The following is a 22,150-nucleotide window of genomic DNA, read 5'->3' on the forward strand; positions in this document are numbered from 1 at the left end:
TCCAAACCACTAGCTGTATCTAAACCATGGAGGTCCCCCAGAGGTTCCTCAATCTCTCCTTCCTCCAATGCCTGCTTATGATATTCCTGCTCCTCAAGAAGGCGAAGAGCAAGCCTCCTCGAATGCAACCTGGCCTCAATTCTAGGCGTCGACATGGCTTCAGCAGACGTCGAAGCTTAGCGCCGATCCTCGGATCCATCTGACGCCGGATCCATCGGCGCCGTGGACTTCTTCGGCGCCGTATGAGGCAGAGGGCGGACAGGAGAAAGCCTGCAGATCTACTCGGCGTCACCGACTGTGAAGCGGACGCCATAGGAGCCGGCGCCGAGCTAACACTTCCCATAGGAAGGAAGGGCATGAAAGGTGCCGGTCGTAACGGAGCCGGAGCACCCATCTTGAAGGCCAAGGGGCCAGAAGGACCAGCTGGTTCACCACCTGGAGCCATCTGCTGAAAGATAGCAAACATCACATTCAAAAATGCAGAACTGTCGGCTCCTGGGGCCGGGAAAGCCGGATACTGAGGAGCCTGGGCTCGAGGTGACATCGGCGCCGGCCCCGGCGTCTGAGAAGCTGGTGAGAATTCCTGACGCTGAGGAACCTCAAACACAGATGATGGATTCACAGGCGACGTCGGCGAAGCTGGTGAAGCTGGTGATGCAAGAGGCGTCTGCGGCTGTGGAGAGATGGTGGTGCTAACTTCCCATGTTTTTCGGCGTCGAGCTGAAGGCGGGATCGAACGCGATCTCTCCCTACTCGACCGGCGCCGAGATTCACGGCGACGCTGGGAGTCACGATGACGCCAAATGGGACTTCGGAGAGGATGACTTGCGTCGATGCCGCTTTTCTTTTTTCTTGGACTTTGCCAAAAAGAGCTTTGCCTCTCGCTCCTTTAACGCCTTCGGATTCATCCGTTGACAAGAGTCACATTTGTCAACGTCGTGGTCGGAGCTGAGACACCACAAACAGTCTGTATGTGGGTCCGTCACCGACATTTTGCCTCCGCACTCATTGCAGGGCTTAAAACCAGACTTTCTTTGAGACATTCTTTCTTTCTCAAAGAAAGAAACAGTAACAATAACTGTAACTACGCAGAGTAGCAACAGTAGCTCCCTCGAAGAATAACCATCGTTAGAATGGCACGGAAAAAAGGGAACTGATGGCACGTCGGCGAGGACCTCTTATTGCCTGAATGACGTCAGACGGTGTCGCGTGGGCAATTGTGACGTCCTCGTCGACGTACGGAAGCTAGGAAGAAGATTTCCGTTGAATGCTGGCGCAAGGGGGAGAATTCAATGAGTGAGGAATCCACAGGTAGTTGTATCCATCAGAATGTTGTGATACAAGAGACTTCCTCTGAAGATTAACAATCTATAAAAATAACTGCCTGGCCCAGATTGGACTTGCAAAGCTTTCACTACTTTCAGGGAGGTCAAGGTGTCGTCAGCGTGAAAGTAAAGCAAATAACAGCTCAATCCAGGATATCAACGTGATGCCTCTTCTTGTAAAAGCACAATCTACAATATCAGTTTTGACCAAATTTCTCAGTTACCTGAGGTAACTATTACTTGTTAATTTCAGTTTAATATATATATATTATATATATATATATATATATATATATATATACACACACACACACACATACATATACATACATATATATATATATATTTATTTTTTTCACTGAACAAAACAAAGATTACAGAGACATAGTTGGGTTCTGAATTTACTTGTACAAAACCACAAAAATTCAGCAGCTATAGTCAGAGTTACTTCAAGTAACTATAACTCGCGCCCTTGTCAAGCACATTTTTCTTATCAATAATTGTATTGCAAATGTTGCAGTCATAATATCAAAGATGCCATACAAGATGCAGTCAATTATATAATAGGCGGAGTAATTAGCTGTACATTGCAAAGGCGCAAATTATAGTTACCTTAGCTATAACTGCTGAATTTCTATGTTTTGTATGAGTAAATTCAGAACCTAACTACAACGTCCCTATAACCTTTGTTTTTTTCCCAGTGAATTTCTATGTTTGTTTTAAATGTAAATTAATTTTAATTACTATATGTTATTCCAACCCCGACGCACACAGCCATGTAGCCAAGCCCTTATAACCACCCAACCCTGCACCACGCACAGCCTTTGGCCTTGTGCAGCAGAGGTTGTCCACAGGGCCTGTCGCTGTCAAGGCATCTGTGAGTGGGTGCATGAGTATCTAAGTGGGTCTGAAAGTGGATGTGTGAGTCTATGAGTAGGTCTGAGTGGGTGCGTGAGTGTCTGAGTGGGTGTGCGAGTCGGCGCATGAGTGAGTGCATGTATAATCAAATAAATTAGTGTATGAATTTAAAAAAAAAGTTTTTTTGCATATTCGCAAATATCTTTGAATATTCGAGGATATCCTCGAATATTCAAGGATATCACGCATGGTGAAGAAAAATCGTTTTAAACCCATAATTTGATCCTAAAACACCCCTATATCACACCACTGGGTTCAGGGTACCTTTACCTAAACCCTTATGCCACTTATTTCTATTTTCAGACCGAAGACCCTCTCCAATAACATAAAACGGCAGCCACAAGTTTCTAGTCAGGTTGTGGCTAGCCAATTACAGCACTTCTACTTGCGCGTGCATTTGTGAAAATTCGCAAATGTTCACGATTTATGCACAAAGGATCCGCACCCCAAGATACACAAATGTATTTTCTCTTTAATATCTCAGAAACTACTGAACAGATTTACACCAGATAAGCGAAAGCGTGATCTGCGTATTGAAAGCTGTCTTTCTGCCGAATTTCGTGTCATTCCGTCCAACGATTTAGGCTGTAGTTATGTCTAAATGTCCTATGGGAATTAACAAGGTAAACACAACTTTTTTGACCCTCCCTTTTTCTCGAACCCCGCTTGACAGAGATCACCCTGAAACTTTTCATGCACAACAAGACTCACTGGGGCACTTTTTTTTTGTAGAAACTTTCGTGAAGATTTGTCAAATGGTTCCAAAGATACAGGCAAGTAAAAAAACACTTTTTCTATGGAAACATGGTCCTAACTATAACAACCTAGTGACGACTGCCACTATGTAATGAATAGATATATATTTGTACTCTCTGAATAAAGTTGAGATTAAGGAGTCAGATAGAGACAGGTTGTTATACCTATTAAGGAAACTGTGTAGCAGAAGCGCAGTAATGCCTTTGCTGCATTCTAAATTTTCTTAAAATGTCATGAACACTAATAATCTGAAAAACATTTTGGCCCTTACTGAAGCTAACTTGTTCCTGTTGATGTTTCTCTACCCCTTAATCCCCAGGCTCACATTGAAAGTGCTTCCTTGTCATGCATGCTAGTTCTTCCATATGCTCACTTGCCTTTCAGTTGTGTGCTGTGCACTCGTTTGTTGCTTTCTCTATATCACCCCGCTGCCCCGTCCTACATGTATCCTATGATGTATTGTGCTGCTACCTCTACACGCTGTGTTCCCTGAACTCTTGTCAAGCTTTTGCAGCTTCTGACACTGGCAGACTTCTGCTTTCATATGCATGACTTCGGGGCTCCCAAAACGGAGCACAGCCAATTAAGCAGGAAATAAACAAGCAGGCAAAAGGTCTCGCCTAGGCGGGGTATAGACTTTGTCAATGTGTTTAGCCATGTTGTACAGCAGAATGGACAACGGAAGGACAAATGGGTAGGGGCAAGCAACACAGACAATGCGAGTAGCAAGAGAGTGGGAGGATCACAGAGGGTGGAGAAGTACATGAGGGTGCTGGCTGAAGAAGATACGTGCTGGTAGATTGCTTAACCACAAAGAAAAAAGAAGCACCTACAAAATGAGCAGCAGGAGGACACAAGTAATCCCTTCATGCTCAAAGGGCGGGAAAAATACACGAAGAGGAAGGGAGCTTAGAGCACCTGACCAATAAGAAGCTAACAAATAAGAATGAAAATGAAGCCAAACAATGAGACGCAATGGGCAGCCTCTAAGTCCACTGTTAGAAAACTGTATGTCTTAGGCGAGACCTACAAATGGCAGTGGAATCTGAACAACCCTTGATGATCACAAAGGAAAAGCTTTCCAGGTAAACCATTATTAGCAAACCCAAGAGTTAATTGGTGTCCAATTGGGATCCTTGTGTTGTCTGCTGGCACCAGGCTTATTAATGCCCACTAATCATTAAGCATAGGTGTGTTGGTCTTTTCCTAATCGTGCAAGAGAAATGGGAGTAGTTACTGGAATGCCCGCTGTTTGAAAGGTGTCCCTAGTGAAAGTAAACAAAAACAGCCAGAATGGAGAAGTAAGAGATAAGCAACATGCTTATCAAAACTGTCCAGCATCCCTTCAGTCTGCACAGCGATGAAACAAGACTGAGCTGTGGGAGGAAGAAGTCAATTTGCCACAAAGGCTTCTGAGACCAGATCTCACTCTAAGGCCAGTGTTGAACCAAGGGAGGACGCGGCACATATGAAACTTAAGGAGTCAGACATTCAACAGTAAAAACCTATGCACGTGATGTCCCACTTACACTGACAAATACTCTTAAAATGAAAACAATAACTATACCACATACCATCTGAGAACTGCAGCTGAAGCGCCGACTCTGGCTTCACAGGAGTTTTTCGGGTCATGTTTTTCAGCTTTTTTACCTTGGCGGGAGGCCTTTGCTTTCGAGCGGAACTTTTAACGCTGACTTGCACCTCTTTCGGCGAAGGCTCTTTGAGCTCAGTCTGCGTCCCTATGGTTGTTCTGGTCATTCTTTTCTTCTTCGAGGTAGCAATGTCTCGAGCTAGTTTCTTCTTCACTGCTCCGATTTTACTTGCAAGGATTATGACTCTCACCGAGTAATTTGCGAGCTCGTCAGCTGACCTCAAGTATTTTTGCCATTCTAATACCTTTGACCTATAATTTTTATATTATACAAGAAAATAAAGAGTTGGATTTTTCAGATAGGCATACATTTATAGAACTATGTACATACATCATTTATTCAGTGAGCATTCAGGAAAAAATACATTATGAATGTTGCCTCCAAACGATAAAGTTACCTTTAAGTATTCAAACGATATTTGCCTATTTTCAGTCTGTGACACTGTTGAGATAAGAAACCGCTGCAAAGAACGGTTAAAACCAAAGCTGTGCCTCACTAACTTTAGCATCCATACTTATTGTGCAGGTTTAGAACACCAAAAAATCTATCAGAGAGAAGAGGGGGGAACCCACAACTTCCAAGTAGTAATCTGAAAATAAGATTATCAAAAATCTAATTGAGGTGGATCTGTGCCAGAATGAAGAATATATTCATGAGATTATGTCAACTAACATTACACGTGCAAGAGCCGCAAAACAATTACTTTGGGAAGAAAACTCATCTAAAAATCCTAATGGATACCAACCCTGATCTTTATCTTGGCCACAATGCTATGAAAATCTAAACCGGTGCTAACTGAACCATGCGACAGCCCTCGAATACACACAACTCCAACTCTACGCTAACCCATCCTGGTTTGTACCTTGTCCTTTTTAAACAATCATTCCCTCTTGTATGCCACATTGCTTTCTTTACGGCCATAAAAAATGATTTCAGCATTATTTTATTTTTGTTAATGTTACCACAATATTATGTGTCTGAGTACATTTCTTCGCAATGGTTTCTTCGAACTGGCATTTATGCATCAAAGGGTCCTTGTAGGGGACACCAACCGATGAGCTGCACTTTTACTGCAGCAGTTCAAAGCAGGGACACTATCTCATCAGAGCTCTTCAAATGCCCAGCCAACCTTTAGTATCGTTAGCCACAGAAAAGAGCCCCCACTGCGAGTATTAACATGGGCCCCCGAGGGAGGTGCATAAACGTTCTATCACTGGACCGTGCTGCACCACAAAGGCTCGCCGGGCCACCTGGGCCACCGCCTCCAACTCGTCTCTTCAGTTACACCAAAGTGAATCCAGCTGAACTGAAAGATCAGAGCAAGCTTAAAGAGACTACCAGCAGCACAATGATGGGATGTGAGCAGCTCACGGTTTCCAGTGTGGAGGGTTTGCTACACCTTGGCAGTGAGGTGCAAACTAACTGCCTCAATAAGAATATTATAGTAGGTAGGAACCAGCTTTGCACCTCACTGCAAAAAAGCAGTGCATGCATGGGACAACAGATCTCCATCCCAGCATTAGCTTGGGATAGTGTAGGAAGTTGGCTCTGTATGTGCTATTTCAAAGTAAGGAATAGCATGCACAGAGTCCAAGGGTTCCCCTTAGAGGTAAAATAGTGGTAAAAATAGATAATACTAATGCTCTATTTTGTGGTAGTGTGGTCGAGCAGTAGGCTTATCCAAGGAGTAGTGTTAAGCACTTGTTGCACATACACATAGACAATAAATGAGGTACACACACTCAGAGACAAATCCAGCCAATAGGTTTTTACATAGAAAAATATCTTTTCTTAGTTTATTTTAAGAACCACAGGTTCAAATTCTACATGTAATATCTCATTCGAAAGGTATTGCAGGTAAGTACTTTAGGAACTTCAAATCATCAAAATTGCATGTATACTTTTCAAGTTATTCACAAATAGCTGTTTTAAAAGTGGACACTTAGTGCAATTTTCACAGTTCCTAGGGGAGGTAAGTATTTGTTAGGTTAACCAGGTAAGTAAGACACTTACAGGGCTTAGTTCTTGGTCCAAGGTAGCCCACCGTTGGGGGTTCAGAGCAACCCCAAAGTCACCACACCAGCAGCTCAGGGCCGGTCAGGTGCAGAGTTCAAAGTGGTGCCCAAAACACATAGGCTAGAATGGAGAGAAGGGGGTGCCCCGGTTCCGGTCTGCTTGCAGGTAAGTACCCGCGTCTTCGGAGGGCAGACCAGGGGGGTTTTGTAGGGCACCGGGGGGGACACAGGTCCACACAGAAATTTCACCCTCAGCGGCGTGGGGCGGCCGGGTGCAGTGTAGAAACAAGCGTCGGGTTCGCAATGTTAGTTTATGAGAGATCTCGGGATCTCTTCAGCGCTGCAGGCAGGCAAGGGGGGGATTCCTCGGGGAAACCTCCACTTGGGCAAGGGAGAGGGACTCCTGGGGGTCACTTCTCCAGTGAAAGTCCGGTCCTTCAGGTCCTGGGGGCTGCGGGTGCAGGGTCTCTCCCAGGCGTCGGGACTTTAGGTTCAAAGAGTCGCGGTCAGGGGAAGCCTCGGGATTCCCTCTGCAGGCGGCGCTGTGGGGGCTCAGGGGGGACAGGTTTTGGTACTCACAGTATCAGAGTAGTCCTGGGGTCCCTCCTGAGGTGTTGGATCGCCACCAGCCGAGTCGGGGTCGCCGGGTGCAGTGTTGCAAGTCTCACGCTTCTTGCGGGGAGCTTGCAGGGTTCTTTAAAGCTGCTGGAAACAAAGTTGCAGCTTTTCTTGGAGCAGGTCCGCTGTCCTCGGGAGTTTCTTGTCTTTTCGAAGCAGGGGCAGTCCTCAGAGGATGTCGAGGTCGCTGGTCCCTTTGGAAGGCGTCGCTGGAGCAGGATCTTTGGAAGGCAGGAGACAGGCCGGTGAGTTTCTGGAGCCAAGGCAGTTGTCGTCTTCTGGTCTTCCTCTGCAGGGGTTTTCAGCTAGGCAGTCCTTCTTCTTGTAGTTGCAGGAATCTAATTTTCTAGGGTTCAGGGTAGCCCTTAAATACTAAATTTAAGGGCGTGTTTAGGTCTGGGGGGTTAGTAGCCAATGGCTACTAGCCCTGAGGGTGGGTACACCCTCTTTGTGCCCCCTCCCAAGGGGAGGGGGTCACAATCCTAACCCTATTGGGGGAATCCTCCATCTGCAAGATGGAGGATTTCTAAAAGTCAGAGTCACCTCAGCTCAGGACACCTTAGGGGCTGTCCTGACTGGCCAGTGACTCCTCCTTGTTGCTTTCTTTGTTCCCTCCAGCCTTGCCGCCAAAAGTGGGGGCCGTGGCCGGAGGGGGCGGGCAACTCCACTAAGCTGGAGTGCCCTGCTGGGCTGTGACAAAGGGGTGAGCCTTTGAGGCTCACCGCCAGGTGTTACAGCTCCTGCCTGGGGGAGGTGTTAGCATCTCCACCCAGTGCAGGCTTTGTTACTGGCCTCAGAGTGACAAAGGCACTCTCCCCATGGGGCCAGCAACATGTCTCTAGTGTGGCAGGCTGCTGGAACCAGTCAGCCTACACAGATAGTCGGATAGGTTTCAGGGGGCACCTCTAAGGTGCCCTCTGGGGTGTATTTTACAATAAAATGTACACTGGCATCAGTGTGCATTTATTGTGCTGAGAAGTTTGATACCAAACTTCCCAGTTTTCAGTGTAGCCATTATGGTGCTGTGGAGTTCGTGTTTGACAGACTCCCAGACCATATACTCTTATGGCTACCCTGCACTTACAATGTCTAAGGTTTTGTTTAGACACTGTAGGGGTACCATGCTCATGCACTGGTACCCTCACCTATGGTATAGTGCACCCTGCCTTAGGGCTGTAAGGCCTGCTAGAGGGGTGTCTTACCTATACTGCATAGGCAGTGAGAGGCTGGCATGGCACCCTGAGGGGAGTGCCATGTCGACTTACTCGTTTTGTCCTCACTAGCACACACAAGCTGGCAAGCAGTGTGTCTGTGCTGAGTGAGAGGTCTCCAGGGTGGCATAAGACATGCTGCAGCCCTTAGAGACCTTCCTTGGCATCAGGGCCCTTGGTACTAGAAGTACCAGTTACAAGGGACTTATCTGGATGCCAGGGTCTGCCAATTGTGGATACAAAAGTACAGGTTAGGGAAAGAACACTGGTGCTGGGGCCTGGTTAGCAGGCCTCAGCACACTTTCAATTGTAAACATAGCATCAGCAAAGGCAAAAAGTCAGGGGGCAACCATGCCAAGGAGGCATTTCCTTACACAACCCCCCCCCAAACGAAAGAGGATGAGACTAACCTTTCCCAAGAGAGTCTTCATTTTCTAAGTGGAAGAACCTGGAAAGGCCATCATCATTTGTTTGGGACAAAACCGCCCCTATCCCATGTTCAGAGGCATCAGTCTGCACAATGAACTGCTTAGAATAATCTGGAGCTTTGAGAACTGGTGCTGAGCACATTGCTTGTTTCAGGGTGTCAAAGGCCTGTTGGCAGTCCACAGTCCAGTTCACTTTCTTGGGCATTTTCTTGGAGGTGAGCTCAGTGAGGGCTGTCACAATGGATCCATATCCCTTCACAAACCTCCTGTAGTACCCAGTCAAGCCAAGGAATGCCCTGACTTGAGTCTGGGTTTTTGGAGCTACCCAGTCCAGAATGGTCTGGATCTTGGGTTGGAGTGGCTGAACTTGGCCTCCACCTACAAGGTGGCCCAAGTAAACCACAGTTCCCTGCCCTATCTGGCATTTGGATGCCTTGATAGAGAGGCCTGCAGATTGCAGAGCCTTCAAAACCTTCTTCAGGTGGACCAGGTGATCCTGCCAGGTGGAGCTAAAGACAGCAATATCATCAAGATAAGCTGTGCTAAAGGACTCCAAGCCAGCAAGGACTTGATTCACCAACCTTTGGAAGGTGGCAGGGGCATTCTTTAAACCAAAGGGCATAACAGTAAACTGATAATGCCCATCAGGTGTGGAGAATGCTGTCTTTTCTTTTGCTCCAGGTGCCATTTTTATTTGCCAGTACCCTGCTGTCAAGTCAAAGGTACTTAGAAATTTGGCAGCACCTAACTTATCAATGAGCTCATCAGCTCTTGGAATTGGATGGGCATCTGTCTTGGTGACAGAGTTGAGCCCTCTGTAGTCCACACAAAACCTCATCTCTTTCTTTCCATCTTTGGTGTGAGGTTTGGGGACTAAGACCACTGGGCTAGCCCAGGGGCTGTCAGAGCGCTCAATCACTCCCAATTCCAGCATCTTGTGGACTTCCATCTTGATGCTTTCCTTAACATGGTCAGACTGTCTGAAGATTTTGTTCTTGACAGGCATGCTGTCTCCTGTGTCCACATCATGGGTACACAGGTGTGTCTGACCAGGGGTTAGGGAGAAAAGCTCAGGAAACTGTTGTAGGACTCTCCTACAATCAGCCTGCTGTTGGCCAGAGAGGGTGTCTGAGTAGATCACTCCATCTACTGTGCCATCTTTTGGGTCTGATGACAGAAGATCAGGGAGAGGTTCACTCTCTGCCTCCTGATCCTCATCTGTTACCATCAACAGATTCACATCAGCTCTGTCATGGAAGAGCTTAAGGCGGTTCACATGGATCACCCTCTTGGGGCTCCTGCTTGTGCCCAGGTCCACCAGGTAGGTGACCGGACTCTTCCTTTCTAGTACTGGGTAAGGGCCACTCCATTTGTCCTGGAGTGCCCTGGGAGCCACAGGCTCCAGAACCCAGACTTTCTGCCCTGGTTGGAACTCAACCAGTGCAGCCTTTTGGTCATACCAAAACTTCTGGAGTTGTTGGCTGGCCTCCAGGTTTTTGGTTGCCTTTTCCATGTACTCTGCCATTCTAGAGCGAAGGCCAAGTACATAGTCCACTATGTCCTGTTTAGGCTCATGGAGAGGTCTCTCCCAGCCTTCTTTAACAAGGGCAAGTGGTCCCCTTACAGGATGACCAAACAGAAGTTCAAAGGGTGAGAACCCTACTCCCTTCTGTGGTACCTCCCTGTAAGCGAAAAGCAGACATGGCAGGAGGACATCCCATCTCCTTTTGAGTTTTTCTGGGAGCCCCATGATCATGCCCTTTAATGTCTTGTTGAATCTCTCAACTAAGCCATTAGTTTGTGGATGGTAAGGGGTAGTGAATTTATAAGTCACTCCACACTCATTCCACATGTGCTTTAGGTATGCTGACATGAAGTTGGTACCTCTGTCAGACACCACCTCCTTAGGGAAACCCACTCTGGTAAAGATACCAATGAGGGCCTTGGCTACTGCAGGGGCAGTAGTCGACCTAAGGGGAATAGCTTCAGGATATCTGGTAGCATGATCCACTACTACCAGGATATACATATTTCCTGAGGCTGTGGGAGGTTCCAGTGGACCAACTATGTCCACACCCACTCTTTCAAAGGGCACCCCCACCACTGGAAGTGGAATGAGGGGGGCCTTTGGATGCCCACCTGTCTTACCACTGGCTTGACAGGTGGGGCAGGAGAGGCAAAACTCCTTAACTATGCTGGACATATTGGGCCAGTAGAAGTGGTTGACTAACCTCTCCCACGTCTTGGTTTGTCCCAAATGTCCAGCAAGGGGAATGTCATGGGCCAATGTTAGGATGAACTCTCTGAACAGCTGAGGCACTACCACTCTCCTAGTGGCACCAGGTTTGGGGTCTCTGGCCTCAGTGTACAGGAGCCCATCTTCCCAATAGACCCTATGTGTTCCATTTTTCTTGCCTTTGGACTCTTCAGCAGCTTGCTGCCTAAGGCCTTCAAGAGAGGGACAGGTTTCTTGTCCCTTACACAGCTCTTCCCTTGAGGGTCCCCCTGGGCCTAAGAGCTCAACCTGATAAGGTTCAAGCTCCAAAGGCCCAGTTCCCTCAGAGGGCAGAACTTCTTCCTGAGAAGAGAGGTTCCCTTTCTTTTGCTGTGTTGCAGTTGGTTTCCCAACTGACTTTCCTGTTCTCTTGGTAGGCTGGGCCATTTTTCCAGACTCCAGCTCTACTTTTTCACCCTGTGCCTTGCATTGTGCTCTTGTTTTCACACACACCAGTTCAGGGATACCCAGCATTGCTGCATGGGTTTTTAGCTCTACCTCAGCCCATGCTGAGGACTCCAGGTCATTTCCAAGCAGACAGTCCACTGGGATATTTGAGGAGACCACCACCTGTTTCAGGCCATTGACCCCTCCCCATTCTAAAGTAACCATTGCCATGGGATGTACTTTTCTCTGATTGTCAGCGTTGGTGACTGTGTAAGTTTTTCCAGTCAGGTATTGGCCAGGGGAAACCAGTTTCTCTGTCACCATGGTGACACTGGCACCTGTATCCCTCAGGCCCTCTATTCTAGTCCCATTAATTAAGAGTTGCTGTCTGTATTTTTGCATGTTAGGCGGCCAGACAGCTAGTGTGGCTAAATCCACCCCACTCTCAGAAACTAGAGTAGCTTCAGTGTGGACCCTGATTTGCTCTGGGCACACTGTTGATCCCACTTGGAGACTAGCCATACCAGTGTTACCTGGATGGGAGTTTGGAGTGGAACCTTTCTTGGGACAGGCCTTGTCTCCAGTTTGGTGTCCATGCTGTTTACAGCTATGACACCAGGCCTTTTTGGGATCAAAGTTTTTACCCTTGTACCCATTGTTTTGTGAAGAGGCTCTGGGCCCACCCTCCTGTGCAGGTTTTTAGGGGCCTGTAGAAGACTCTTTACTATTTTTAGTTTTGGTTGTCTCATCACCCTTCTGCTGGGGAGTCTTTGTGACCCCTTTCTTTTGGTCACCCCCTGTTGAAGTCTTGGACACCCTTGTCTTGACCCAATGGTCCGCCTTCTTTCCCAATTCTTGGGGAGAAATTGGTCCTAGGTCTACCAGATGCTGATGCAGTTTATCATTGAAACAATTACTTAACAGGTGTTCTTTCACAAATAAATTGTACAGCCCATCATAATTACTTACACCACTGCCTTGAATCCAACCATCTAGTGTTTTCACTGAGTAGTCAACAAAGTCAACCCAGGTCTGGCTCGAGGATTTTTGAGCCCCCCTGAACCTAATCCTGTACTCCTCAGTGGAGAATCCAAAGCCCTCAATCAGGGTACCCTTCATGAGGTCATAAGATTCTGCATCTTGTCCAGAGAGTGTGAGGAGTCTATCCCTACACTTTCCTGTGAACATTTCCCAAAGGAGAGCACCCCAGTGAGATCTGTTCACTTTTCTGGTTACACAAGCCCTCTCAAAAGCTGTGAACCATTTGGTGATGTCATCACCATCTTCATATTTAGTTACAATCCCTTTGGGGATTTTCAACATGTCAGGAGAATCTCTGACCCTATTTATGTTGCTGCCACCATTGATGGGTCCTAGGCCCATCTCTTGTCTTTCCCTCTCTATGGCTAGGATCTGTCTTTCCAAAGCCAATCTTTTGGCCATCCTGGCTAACTGGATGTCCTCTTCACTGGAGTTATCCTCAGTGATTTCAGAGTTGTTGGTCCCTCCTGTGAGGGAACCAGCATCTCTGACTATTATTTGTGGAGTCAGGGCTTGAGAAGCCCTGCTCTCCCTAAGTAGGACTGGAGGGGGGGAATTTCCCTCCAAGTCACTATCTTCATCCTCTGAGTTGCCATCCTCAGAGGGGTTGGCCTTTTCAAACTCTGCCAAAAGCTCCTGGAGCTGTACTTTGGTAGGTTTGGGGCCCATTGCTATTTTCTTTAGTTTACAGAGTGACCTTAGCTCTCTCATCTGTAGATGGAGGTAAGGTGTGGTGTCGAGTTCCACCACATTCACATCTGTGCTAGACATTATGCTTCTAAAAGTTGGAATACTTTTTAAGAAACTAAAACTGGTTCTAGAATCTAATTCAAACTTTTACCAAACTTTTAAACTCTAAAAGAAATGCTAAACAGGATCTAACACAAGGCCCTAGCAGGTCTTTTAAGAATTTAGAAAACTTTTCAAATTGCAAAAATCAATTTCTAATGACAATTTTGGAATTTGTCGTGTGATCAGGTATTGGCTGAGTAGTCCAGCAAATGCAAAGTCTTGTACCCCACCGCTGATCCACCAATGTAGGAAGTTGGCTCTGTATGTGCTATTTCAAAGTAAGGAATAGCATGCACAGAGTCCAAGGGTTCCCCTTAGAGGTAAAATAGTGGTAAAAATAGATAATACTAATGCTCTATTTTGTGGTAGTGTGGTCGAGCAGTAGGCTTATCCAAGGAGTAGTGTTAAGCACTTGTTGCACATACACATAGACAATAAATGAGGTACACACACTCAGAGACAAATCCAGCCAATAGGTTTTTACATAGAAAAATATCTTTTCTTAGTTTATTTTAAGAACCACAGGTTCAAATTCTACATGTAATATCTCATTCGAAAGGTATTGCAGGTAAGTACTTTAGGAACTTCAAATCATCAAAATTGCATGTATACTTTTCAAGTTATTCACAAATAGCTGTTTTAAAAGTGGACACTTAGTGCAATTTTCACAGTTCCTAGGGGAGGTAAGTATTTGTTAGGTTAACCAGGTAAGTAAGACACTTACAGGGCTTAGTTCTTGGTCCAAGGTAGCCCACCGTTGGGGGTTCAGAGCAACCCCAAAGTCACCACACCAGCAGCTCAGGGCCGGTCAGGTGCAGAGTTCAAAGTGGTGCCCAAAACACATAGGCTAGAATGGAGAGAAGGGGGTGCCCCGGTTCCGGTCTGCTTGCAGGTAAGTACCCGCGTCTTCGGAGGGCAGACCAGGGGGGTTTTGTAGGGCACCGGGGGGGACACAGGTCCACACAGAAATTTCACCCTCAGCGGCGCGGGGGCGGCCGGGTGCAGTGTAGAAACAAGCGTCGGGTTCGCAATGTTAGTTTATGAGAGATCTCGGGATCTCTTCAGCGCTGCAGGCAGGCAAGGGGGGGATTCCTCGGGGAAACCTCCACTTGGGCAAGGGAGAGGGACTCCTGGGGGTCACTTCTCCAGTGAAAGTCCGGTCCTTCAGGTCCTGGGGGCTGCGGGTGCAGGGTCTCTCCCAGGCGTCGGGACTTTAGGTTCAAAGAGTCGCGGTCAGGGGAAGCCTCGGGATTCCCTCTGCAGGCGGCGCTGTGGGGGCTCAGGGGGGACAGGTTTTGGTACTCACAGTATCAGAGTAGTCCTGGGGTCCCTCCTGAGGTGTTGGATCGCCACCAGCCGAGTCGGGGTCGCCGGGTGCAGTGTTGCAAGTCTCACGCTTCTTGCGGGGAGCTTGCAGGGTTCTTTAAAGCTGCTGGAAACAAAGTTGCAGCTTTTCTTGGAGCAGGTCCGCTGTCCTCGGGAGTTTCTTGTCTTTTCGAAGCAGGGGCAGTCCTCAGAGGATGTCGAGGTCGCTGGTCCCTTTGGAAGGCGTCGCTGGAGCAGGATCTTTGGAAGGCAGGAGACAGGCCGGTGAGTTTCTGGAGCCAAGGCAGTTGTCGTCTTCTGGTCTTCCTCTGCAGGGGTTTTCAGCTAGGCAGTCCTTCTTCTTGTAGTTGCAGGAATCTAATTTTCTAGGGTTCAGGGTAGCCCTTAAATACTAAATTTAAGGGCGTGTTTAGGTCTGGGGGGTTAGTAGCCAATGGCTACTAGCCCTGAGGGTGGGTACACCCTCTTTGTGCCCCCTCCCAAGGGGAGGGGGTCACAATCCTAACCCTATTGGGGGAATCCTCCATCTGCAAGATGGAGGATTTCTAAAAGTCAGAGTCACCTCAGCTCAGGACACCTTAGGGGCTGTCCTGACTGGCCAGTGACTCCTCCTTGTTGCTTTCTTTGTTCCCTCCAGCCTTGCCGCCAAAAGTGGGGGCCGTGGCCGGAGGGGGCGGGCAACTCCACTAAGCTGGAGTGCCCTGCTGGGCTGTGACAAAGGGGTGAGCCTTTGAGGCTCACCGCCAGGTGTTACAGCTCCTGCCTGGGGGAGGTGTTAGCATCTCCACCCAGTGCAGGCTTTGTTACTGGCCTCAGAGTGACAAAGGCACTCTCCCCATGGGGCCAGCAACATGTCTCTAGTGTGGCAGGCTGCTGGAACCAGTCAGCCTACACAGATAGTCGGATAGGTTTCAGGGGGCACCTCTAAGGTGCCCTCTGGGGTGTATTTTACAATAAAATGTACACTGGCATCAGTGTGCATTTATTGTGCTGAGAAGTTTGATACCAAACTTCCCAGTTTTCAGTGTAGCCATTATGGTGCTGTGGAGTTCGTGTTTGACAGACTCCCAGACCATATACTCTTATGGCTACCCTGCACTTACAATGTCTAAGGTTTTGTTTAGACACTGTAGGGGTACCATGCTCATGCACTGGTACCCTCACCTATGGTATAGTGCACCCTGCCTTAGGGCTGTAAGGCCTGCTAGAGGGGTGTCTTACCTATACTGCATAGGCAGTGAGAGGCTGGCATGGCACCCTGAGGGGAGTGCCATGTCGACTTACTCGTTTTGTCCTCACTAGCACACACAAGCTGGCAAGCAGTGTGTCTGTGCTGAGTGAGAGGTCTCCAGGGTGGCATAAGACATGCTGCAGCCCTTAGAGACCTTCCTTGGTATCAGGGCCCTTGGTACTAGAAGTACCAGTTACAAGGGACTTATCTGGATGCCAGGGTCTGCCAATTGTGGATACAAAAGTACAGGTTAGGGAAAGAACACTGGTGCTGGGGCCTGGTTAGCAGGCCTCAGCACACTTTCAATTGTAAACATAGCATCAGCAAAGGCAAAAAGTCAGGGGGCAACCATGCCAAGGAGGCATTTCCTTACAGATAGCATTTCAATCAATGTCCCTTAAAGATATAGCGGTCACAATGCCACAAAAAGTAGCAAGTTACAAACTGGACATTGTTGAGGGCATGCTGTGGTTCTTGGCACAGCAGTCTGGACATGGCCACGGCCTCCACGTGCACTGTATAGGTTGCCCCCAGGTAGTCTGTAGCCACTCAACTCTCTCTGACCGCACCAATAGTCGCGGGTGATAAACCGCTCCGCTGCCTCCCACCCTTTGTGACTCACAAGGGTTTGCAATGTGTACCCTGCAATTCAAAATGAAGGTTACAGATTACAAACTACTTTTGTGCATCGCAATTAGGACTTTGTATCTGCTGTAGCTTTATCTCCTGCCTATTAGGCTTGTTGGCGTCCAGGTGGAACTTCAACTGCAACTTTGTTTTGTCATTAGTGACCTGGGGTTGCCTCTTTCAGGAGCTGAGCAAAAGCTGATGATCAGAGGGCGAGTCCTACACATGAGTTTAAGTTTGCTGAAGAAATGGGTGCACTGTATGGCTGAATTGCTGCTAAGCGAATTCCATGTGCTGCATCTTGGGGTGATGAGTTTAGGGTGAGGCAGCACTGGAGTCTCATACAAATAGTGCCACATTTTCTCTCATCTTTATTTTAAAACTGATATTAACCTGTGTTTGGCCAGGACTGAGCTGCCACGTGTGAGGGCTTCTTTGCGCTGCTCAGTGGGGCCTTTTATCTACTGCTTTGAATTGGCCCCTGTTCAGAGCCAAATGTCTGCTGTGTATTCTCAGCTGGACTGAAGATCTTTCGTTTCTGCATTTAGAGGTGTCCCTGAAACCCTGACCACACGTGCTGTCTTGGCATTATTTCTAACACATGCCTTGTCTTCCACCTGCATGACAATTCAGACCCTTGTGCTAACATGCTCGCCTGTGATCTAAAGTACCTAGAGCAGTGGTTCCCAACCTTTAGACATCTCTGGACCCCCACTTTATCATTACTGGAGCCTGGGGACCCCCACTGAATCTTTATTGGTACCTGGAGACCCCCCACTGAGTCATTACTGAAAGCTGGGGACCTAATCTGTAAATATTACTTAATTTTCTAAGCAGTCGCGGGCCCCCTGAGGAGGCTTCGCCGACTCCCAGGGGTCCCCTGGCCACAGGTAGGGAACCACTGACCTAGAGAGACATATATTCAAGAAAAGCATCCACTGAAAAAGCAGGTAATTTATTCTAGCTGTAGCATCCAAAGTGAGATGGTGTACAATCAAAGTTATTATAGGTCTCATCGCTTATAGCTGCTACCTCCTTGTGCTTAACCTCAGGTCACAGCGTAGGAGGCTCAGTGAGGCCATAGTACAAACGTAGCCCTTTTATTGTCCCATTCAAAATATACTCATACTGAAAATATACTGCCCTTTTCCTTGTGGTAAACCTCACTAAATCACCATTCAGGTGCCACCAATATACTGATGGCCATCAGCTGCGGGTGTGTATTTGTGGAACTACTCGATTTCAAAAAATTCCCAAAGACTCAACTCTTGTGCAAAGTTATGCTGCCTTGTTGAACTAACCTGCCTGCATTCCTGCCATGGCCACACAGTTGGTTAAGCATACCAGAACACACGAGTGTTACACGTGGTCCTGTATAAAGGTGTATAACTGTACGGCAGCGATGCCGAAGCCTTTGCTTTCTATCACGCTCAGGTGGAAAGATGCCATAGTTTGAAAATAGAGTAGAGACAAAAGATACACTTTACAGAATAACTAGTGCATGTTACTGATCAGTTCAGATAAAGGTAGAAGTAACATCATAGCAACCTGATGCCTACACGTGGATCATGCTTAGAAGACGTCCGCTTAGTGTCTGAAGAAATCCTTTTTGAGCGAGATTTGCGGCGGCGACGGCCTCGCTGCCCACCATTTTGTGATACATCGTCTTTAGACTCAGAATCTTCCTCGTCTGAATCATAGATCTGAGACAGCAGCAGCAGTGCACTGCGGGGCTCTGCGGCTTGGTCAGTAGGACTTTGAGATTTGGAGCTGGACTTAGTTGGCACAGGACTTTTCGAACTAGGAAGCTCACCCGCTTGCTTGGCCTTGCTAAACTCTGCTAACTTCATTTGGTAGAATTCATATGCTGGGTGGTCTTTTTGATTTAGAAACCTATGAAACAGAAAAAGCATCAAGCAGTTATACATTCCTCCATACATAAGGAGCTAGGTAAAAATCTAATTAACACAACAATGTGATCTAAGATTGCATTCATATACAACAACCAATAAAAGGGTGATTAGATGTTATTTAGGGCACATAACAAGTACACCTTAAGGATGATATATTTTAAACCAGTAGTCTTTAATATGTGAGCCTCCCAATACCCACCACCTATTGGTACTGGCACGTGAATTGAAACTTTTAGAGTAACTTCTAATGTTTCAAAGACAAAACAATGGCACTGAGCTAATATGCGCAGCAACATTTTCATTTCAAAAGATAAAACAAATTTTCTCCAAGATGTCTCCTCTGTTCTAACCTGAAATATTTTGGGGTGCTCACAATATTCGTCATTTTATGTAATAATTTACAGAAAATAGGCCGATTTGTTTTGCAGGACCTCTGACTAAATACAGCTGGTCAGTAACTAATAGAGGAACACGACTGATATATGAATCCATGAACTTCATTTCTCAAAGACAATACACTTGGGTGAAAGACTGCTGTGGCCCTGGGTAAAACCTGCCATCATAGAGCTAGCTCAGCATCCTTCTGACAACAGCACAAGCATCTTCCACTGAGCGCGGCGACTGTAAACTGTAGAATTTAAGAAGCCCAGCTCACTTTGTGGGGTGCACTGGCACAAATATTGTTATCATCCTATCCCAGAGGAGATGAGCACTGAACAAACCAACTACAAAGGCACTAGGGCTACTTACCAAAATTGTGGGTTAGCAGCTTCGGCTTTAGTAAATCGTTCTTTTTCTGGTCCCATCCTAACAATGAATCGAGCCAATTTCTCTGCAGCGTCCCTAGTTTTAGCATCAACTGCAAATGAAATTAAAAAAAATATTTTTGAGCGCTTCAACATGTTAACAGCACAAATGCTTGGAAATAGCAACCAACGTAGCTGAAAAATGCCTGCTGATGCTGCAAGCTGAACATGCACAATGCAGGATCATTTACTGGCATGGGAGGATGCTGTGGCAACGGCTGGGGGAGCAAAAAAGTATATAAAATTACAAATACACAGCATTGCCTGAGAACCAGGTGAAAGGTTACAGGGCTTTTCAACACTGCTCACTTCACTGTTTATGAACTGCAGTGCTAAAGAATGGACTGCTCTCTTAGTCTGTACTCATGTGCTGCTTGTAAACTGCTTTCTACCACTCTCTGCATGAAGTGTGTCGTTGCAGTCACTGGACAGATACTGCAGTGATTACATACTGTTCACCGAAAGGTCCCCTCCATATGCATTATTCACTCACAGGCCCCACGCACTCACACTTCACTGCTAATAACTATTCAGTTAGCCTCTGGACCTCTTGAGAAATGTTACCTTATAAAGCCTCTGCTTCTGTACTGCACTGCGTATTGAAGGTTTACTTGTAAAGCATCTGAACCGATGCTGCACTGAAGGAGCTGCTTGCCTCTGCCCTCTCACTGCACTGCTTATTAAATGTTTACTTGTAAAGCAGCAGATTCTGAACTCATGCTACAGTGCGTATACGCTGTTTACTTATCTCTGCACTCATGCTACACTGTATGAGCTGTTTACTTATCTGCACTCACACTGCACTGTTTATTAAAGCAGCAGATTCTGAACTCATGCTACAGTGCGTATACGCTGTTTACTTATCTCTGCACTCATGCTACACTGTATGAGCTGTTTACTTATCTGCACTCACACTGCACTGTTTATTAAAGCAGCAGATTCTGAACTCATGCTACAGTGCGTATACGCTGTTTACTTATCTCTGCACTCACTGCACTGTTTATTAAAGCAGCAGATTCTGCACCCACACTGCACGTCGTTTACTTACTTTCTGCCGTAAGACTGCACTGCTTATGGACAGTAGTTATACATCCTCTGTACCTGCTTACTTACATCTCCTTTCTATTTGTAGTGCAGTTTTTTACTACAGACTGTGCACTCACACTGCACCGCTTCTGAACTCTTCCCTTACAAGCCAGCTACACTCACACTGCACTTGCTGGTTACTATGCCCGGCTTTATAGCTTTTCGCTTCTGTCCCTCCACATCATGTGCCAAGAAATCCAAGCCACCTGCTGCAATCCTGCCGACATCTATTCTATCGGTGTAGGAGCCGCCACTCTCGGTTATTCCATCTCCAGATTCAGCTCAAAAAACAACAGCTACTCTAAAGCGTTCTGGCTCTCAGAGGCCAGAAAATCAACGATGAGTGCAATGATCTCTCATCCTGGTAATCGGAGCCATGCAACCTCTGCTGCCTGCGTTTGCATGCTGTTCCTTCTGTTTGAAAACGCTGCAGTCAGTGGTTTGTTCTGCAGAGGGCTGGAGGGAGCCTCCACACCAAAGACCTGGATGCTTCTCCTGTGCCTTGGCATTGTCAGCAGAGTCAGCAGCAGAGAGCAACGAGAGGGAGAAGGCGGCAGCGACAAGCAGCTTGGGAGAGACCCGTGATCGAGCGAGACTGCGATGGGTGGAAGCCTCAGGAGCGCGGGGCCTGCAGATTGTGGGTGGAGTGGTCCATGAAGATTCTCTCCTGATCGGGCTGATGGGCGCAAGACTGGGACATACCCCGGAGGCAGGCTACCTCTGGCAATCTCCCTCTCAAAAGACAGGACCAGAGGGGAGGAGGAGATGCTGAACTGGAGAGTCCCGTATAGGCCAGAACCCCAGGTCTAGTCCTGGTCCAACCCTGGATGGAGGATGCTTCCTCAGACTGAAGATACAGGATGGAGCGGTGCATGGCATATCTGTACAACACCTCGATAATGAGAATTACGAAAAAACGCAAATCTACACATCCGAATCTGCAGATGCATGGAATTTCTTTATAAGTGCCCACCAATTCCAGCACTTAAATGTTCCACTAATGGTTTACCTGCAGACGTCAGAGGTGATGCGAGACATCTTTGCCTGACTGCGAAGCCTAAGCCTACAGTGCTATAGTTCAACCTCAGACAAACTTCTAACAACACGCACCATGAGCAGACTTCAGTGGAGCCAAAAGGCTGCCATGTTTCAAAAGCAATAAAAAGCTTAATACAGCTTTGATATTAGAATGATATTTCCAAAACGCGTAGCATTGCCCTGTTTACGTACTTTTTAAAATTATTCTACGTTGCCCAGTTTGGTCACCTGATTTCACTTATTTGCTCTATTTAAACCGTGTAGTTGAATTATTGTGACCTCCTTTGCAAGAAGCTCGATCCTGGGTTACACTGCAACCGCACAGGGAGCAGCTTTCAATAACATCTACATTGGCACACGTATGGCAGGGTGGGGGCATCTGTTACTTGGCAGCAGTGCTGTGGGAATCACAAAACCCAAGGGATGGGAATATGTTTACCAAACTCCCCTGTGTGTGGCTGCTTGTCTGAAAGGTTGGAGACTCCAGGGAGGCGCTTCACCCCAGACACCCTTATTTTAGAATGCATTATTTTCAGTAACGTTTTACGTAAGCTATACTGTAGTCTTCCTTCTGGTAAACTCACTGAACATCCCCTAAGCCACGGATGTATCTGCCCTTCAAAGCACACGGTCCCCATGCATCTGTCCCTGAGAATGCACGGCCCCCATGCATCTGCCTGTGAGAATGCATGGTCCCCATGCATC

At 47.1% G+C, this 22,150-nt stretch overlaps 1 protein-coding gene across 4 annotated transcripts in view; it reads right to left on the reverse strand.

The window, feature by feature from the left end:
- Positions 1-22,150, reverse strand: part of LOC138267440 (microtubule-associated protein futsch-like) — a 164,707-nt gene that overhangs the window by 24,994 nt on the left and 117,563 nt on the right. For all 4 annotated transcript variants that reach the window (XM_069216377.1, XM_069216378.1, XM_069216375.1 and 1 more), the window contains exons 6-8: positions 19,266-19,374; positions 18,151-18,495; positions 4,574-4,902 (exon numbers count right to left, since the gene is read on the reverse strand). In XM_069216377.1, the coding sequence (XP_069072478.1) occupies positions 4,574-4,902; positions 18,151-18,495; positions 19,266-19,374 (783 nt within the window). The remainder of the gene's footprint in view (positions 1-4,573; positions 4,903-18,150; positions 18,496-19,265; positions 19,375-22,150) is intronic.

This window comes from Pleurodeles waltl, chromosome 12 (assembly GCF_031143425.1).
Source record: "Pleurodeles waltl isolate 20211129_DDA chromosome 12, aPleWal1.hap1.20221129, whole genome shotgun sequence".
NCBI classification, from domain to species: Eukaryota; Metazoa; Chordata; class Amphibia; order Caudata; family Salamandridae; genus Pleurodeles; species Pleurodeles waltl.